A 5,210-nucleotide genomic window follows, 5' to 3' on the forward strand; every position below is an offset into this window, starting at 1 on the left:
GGTGTGTGGGCTCTATGAACTCCCACTTTGGTTGATGAACTGATTTGGTGGTTGATGATGATAATTATGTTGGTTTAGTGCTTAAATTAGTGGTATAATGTTAGGTTATTGTTAGAAACTCCAAGATGGTGCAATGACCAAAAGTGACCATTTTACCCCTGCCTTGTTCAAGCACTTTAATGCCAAATTTTGAGGTTCTAATGCCTCGTTTATGTTTTTTACATGTTATATTGGTTGTGTAAAAAGTTTCATTGAAAAATAACATGATTTGATCACCCAAATGTCGGAAATTCGAAAGCTTGAAAATCTGGAATTTGAATCCCGTCACTGCCCAGGCAGTCTTCTTGTTTCGACCATAACTTGTTGCTCCGATGTCGGAATCGATTGCCGTTTGCGGCACTGGAAACTAGACATTCCTAGATTTCCGTTGGTATAAAATTCATGTCCTGGTTCTACTTGAGCTAGCCAAACCATTCATTTGAAATCCACTGTCCTGTTTCGTTGCTTGCTGGAAGGCAGCTCATGACTTAATGCTCACGAACGAGCTTGTTATGGACAAATTTTGATAATGGTTTATTCTGAGAAAATGTAGCCTTATGAGTCTATTTTCCAACGCCACCAGCCACGCTCAATTCTGAGTTGAATTGAGTGATTTATGATCAAACATCGAATCTGGTCTGGTGAAGGAATACCTTACATTTGGACAGATTTGAACTAGCAATGATTTGGGACTTGTTATCCGAAATTTCTTGGTTTAAATCACCTATCAAATGTACTTTAGACATATTTTAGACATTACCTATTGGAATGAATCATATTTGAGTCGTTTCTTGGCCAAATGTTTGGAAAACGGCAAACCGGAAGCTCAAAGGCAGCTTAGCCTTAGAACTTCTTGCGATTTTAACGGTTTTGTTAACCGACTTCCCGTTCATATTTTTCTATGAAATTTGGTAAGGCAGTGGCCCTTATATGGTGGTATATTCATACCAAATTTGGTACCGTTCCGAGTCTATTTTGCTACCAAACTAAAGTCCCAAATTTGGAACTCAAATCTGGAAACTAGCTTAACAGTTTCGTTTTTCCTCCAACTTTGAGCGACCGTATCTCGGTGTTCAAAACTCCGATTCTTGATCCGCTTGTTCTGTCCTAAACTTTACTTGCAACTCTAATTGAGTTATAAATTTCGGAGGCTGGTTTGCAACGTATGAATTTTACCGAATTTCCAAAGTTAGCGAAAAACCAACCCCAGCACAATTCTGAGCACCCTGAAACAGTAACTTTAAACCCATTTTTGAATACCTTCCACTTAAATTCATGGAAAAGTGTCTTCTAAGAAATTTTAGTACTTTCAAATAGGTTTCCAATGGTTTCAAGTTTTCCAATTTTGGACTTGTGTAGAGTGAGATACGATTTTTCAAAGGTTCGTATCAAAACAGAAATTTTCCGAATTCCAAGGAAATGGAGTTTTTCAAGTACTCCTTATTCCTTCGATATTATTCGAACGTTGTATCATTGATTTCCAAAATGTAAACTTAATTTCTCTTGTACTTTGAACTCCCGCTCGAGTGCCTCGATTTAGGATAATTAAGGCTCGTTTCAAGAGATTTTTCTAAGATTGTACTATGATACGATCTTCCTCAATAGTGGGGATATTTGAATGATAGTCTATTATTATTTGCTCAGGCGCACATGAGGACCTTCAAGACGATCCTACGGTAGACGCTTGAACTTCAAATTGAACCTACTTGCTTTTGCTACTTGGTGAGTGTCAAGTATGTGTTAAATGCTTATGTGATTGAGATATTAGTTGTACAAGTGTTATACACGATACGTAAACTTGCCGAGCCGAGTGTGTACTTTATCGCACTCGTTCTCATTTGAAATGAATAACTCATGCTTGAAATGCTGAAATATATTAAATGCTTGGATTTATCAAATGCTTGAATAACATGAACACGTTTAACTCGTAAGTTCTGAGCGGAAGCATGTACCACACCGATTCGGGTGGGAGGTGCCTCTCATACCGTCTTAGTGCTAAAATCGGTTCCCTGAGCGATAGCATGTACCACACCGATTCGGGTGGGAGGTACCTCTCATGTCGACTCAGAACCATAAACAATGATTGGTAATTGTACATGAATATGTTTAACTCGTGAGCTCTGAGCGAATAGTATGTACCACACCGATCCGGGTGGGAGGTACCTCTCATGTCGTCTCATAACCATAAACCTTTCTAAGTCGATTGGAGCGATGTCTCATCGACTACTGGGCGATAGTATGTGCCACACCAATTTGGGTGGGAGGTACCTCTCATTCGACTCAGAACTATAAGCAAAGCATAAGTCGATTGGAGCGATGTCTCATCGACCACTGAGCGATAGTATGTACCACACTGATTCGGGTGGGAGGTACCTCTCATTCGACTCAGACTCATAAATGGAATAAGTAAAGTTCTACGGACTATTAGATTGAAATTTGGCAAAGCGAGTGGAAATGAGCTCCTAAGAGCTCCCGTATCCTTCCTGAATGTGTTTTGTGAATATTCAGGAATTACTTGAATGTTATAGCTTCACCTCTCGTACCATCTTTATTACTACTTAAATTACCTGCTTGCATGATTTTCTTGACCTCACGAGCATTCGCTCACCCCGTTAGATTTGTTTTCCTTAACAGGAACTGAAATGGGAGGAATTTGGAGAAGCTTACTTGATGGCTCATTTGATTAGAATTTTGAATGTATTTGTTTAGACAACTTTTTGGATCTGTATATTTTGGGAATGTAAGGTATTTTTGGTAGTTTTTGATGTAAGACTTGAACGTTTAGTAAGGAATTGACCTTTCTCTATATCTTCGACTTCTAGTATCGACTGGTTATTTTAAGTTTGACTTAAATTTGTACCGAGTCCTGGCGAGAGTTGGGCTGGCATCCCGCGGATACCCTTGGGTTCGCCCTTGGGAGAAGTAAGGGCGTCACAGTTGGTATCAGAGCTTAGGCTTTAGATCTTTGTAGTGTATCCCAGACCTAAAAGTTTAGGATGCCGGACCGTGGGATTTGATTTCGTATTGAGTGCAACGTGATTCTGGTGCTTGAGGATGTTGCACCTTTTTGCTCACGAAACACTATAAGACTTTACTCTTCAAGTTAGGTTGGAGGTGAGTCAAGATTAGGAATTCAAATAGCCATTTGGTGAGTTTAAGGGTTAGGAACCTTGCTTCCTCCATTATTTTTTTTGCTTGCCAATTTTCTGAAAGAAAAGTTGAACCATTTGAACAATTTTGGGTTCCACTTTAAACTTGAAAATGAGACACCTATTGCATTCCGTTTGGTTTGACTTATTACCGTAACTTGTATAAGAACTTTCACCTTGAATCTAGTGAGGAGGCTAAGAATTTAGAAAGTAACTTAGACTTCTGGATGCAATTTGGAGTTTATAATCATTTGAATGAGGTGGTTTGGTATCATGGATTCTTCTAGTTTTGTCCCTAACTAGGCTTATGGTTTTTTCTTTTGATCCTATCGAGTATAGTGGGGGTGGTGCTCGCCGTGAGGCCTTGTGTATTTTGCTTGCAAGTACTATATTTGTGGCACTTAGTTGCCTATGACCTATATTTGATACTAATAACTCGTTGTATGCACATCGACATGTGACATGACTTCTAACTTATGCAAATAGTTATACTTTGATTTAAAGTGTTTTTGCAATGTGTACATGTTTTCAATTCATGAGTTTATACTTTTCACTTTTATTATGCGTTTAGAATCTTGCTAAATGAATCGGCGAGGACGTGAACGGGGGCGTGGGCGTGGGTTTCGGCAACCCCGCACTCCCGAGAGAGGTGAGGGATCCGTAATTGGACCAAACCAAAACCCTAGAAACGAAGAGGGTGACCAAGTGGCTACGGCCATTAACCGCATGACCGATATCTTTGAGCGCTTAGTTGAGCGCCAGGGACCTGAACCAGTCAACCAACCTAGGGACCAAGAAAGGGGTGAAGATAGAGCCCTGGAGCGGTTCCTGAAGTTCGCTCCACCTAAGTTCCATGGAGGATCTGATCCCGAAGTAGCGGAAAATTGGTTTGAAAGGATGGTTAATATTTTCACTGCTTTAGATTATAACGAGGAAAGGCAAGTAAATTTTGCCGTTTTCCAATTTGAAGGGGTGGCACGCTCGTGGTGGAATGTTGTTAGTGCAAAGTGGGAAAGAGAACAAACTCCTTGGACTTGGGTAAACTTTGAGAGGGAGTTTAATGTCAAGTTCCTCCCGCCAATTGTACAGGAAAAGAGGGAGGACGACTTTATAAAGTTGAAACAAGGATTATTAAGTATGGCCAAGTATGAGGAACGATTCACCAAACTTTCTAAATTTGCCCCTGAACTGGTAGTCACTGAACGGAAAAGGATAAGAAGGTTTATTCAGGGGCTAAATGTAGAAATTCAAGAATCCCTAGCGGCTGCCCAGATTACCACTTTTACAGATGCCTTAGATAAGGCACAGAGGGTAGAAAATGCTAAGTCTCAATCTAAGGCTTTTCATGCTAGAAAGAGGGGTAACCCAAGCGATACCCCTAAACAGTCCGAGGGGTCTACCCAATCCCTTAAAATAGAAAAAGGGCCCGGAGGAATGAAGATGCTTGAAAAACCCGAAGAAACTCCATCAAGCAAAGTTCCGCCAAAAGAAAATCAGGGTAGGCGAGGTCAACAAAAAAGGAAATTTCAAACTCGTCAAGTCGTGACTCCCCATATAACTTGTGGATACTGTGGCAAGATTAACCACACTGAAGCCGACTGCTGGAGAAAACAAGGAAAATGTCTGAGGTGCGGTAGTATCGAGCATAAGTTTTTGAATTGTCCTAGAGTTTCTAAGGGAGAAGAAAATTCTCAACAACCTGCTAAATCCACTGCAAATCAGTCGAGTGCCAGAAGTAGTGATTAATACTGATGATTGTAAGAGGAATCCAAGTAGTGGAAACTTTACCAGTGGGGGTGAACCTGACTTCACTCCACAAACAGGGATTGTAGTTTTACCTTAGTATAGACTAGAACTTTTGGAAGACAGTAATCGTTTGTGTTGGGAATGCCATCTTTTTGTTGGGTATTGCGACTTTGCATATCTTGATCTGTTTGCTTCCCCTTTTCTTTTGAAACGATTTGATAAACTTATTATAATTTAGTGTAACTACTATGATCTTTTATGGCATATGAAAATTTA

At 40.1% G+C, this 5,210-nt stretch overlaps 1 protein-coding gene across 1 annotated transcript; it reads left to right on the forward strand.

The window, feature by feature from the left end:
• Positions 1 to 3,914: 3,914 nt before the first annotated feature.
• LOC113782320 lies at positions 3,915 to 4,934 on the forward strand. The gene has a single exon (XM_027328212.1). It carries the CDS (start codon positions 3,915 to 3,917, stop codon positions 4,932 to 4,934), a length of 1,020 nt encoding a protein of 339 aa, XP_027184013.1.
• The last annotated feature ends 276 nt before the right edge of the window (positions 4,935 to 5,210 follow it).

This window comes from Coffea eugenioides, chromosome 9 (genome assembly GCF_003713205.1).
Source record: "Coffea eugenioides isolate CCC68of chromosome 9, Ceug_1.0, whole genome shotgun sequence".
In the NCBI taxonomy this organism is placed as follows: Eukaryota; Viridiplantae; Streptophyta; class Magnoliopsida; order Gentianales; family Rubiaceae; genus Coffea; species Coffea eugenioides.

Coding starts and splice junctions, on each gene's coding strand:
- LOC113782320 (XM_027328212.1), top strand. CDS start 3,915: ATGACCGATATCTTTGAGCGCTTAGTTGAGCGCCAGGGACCTGAACCA.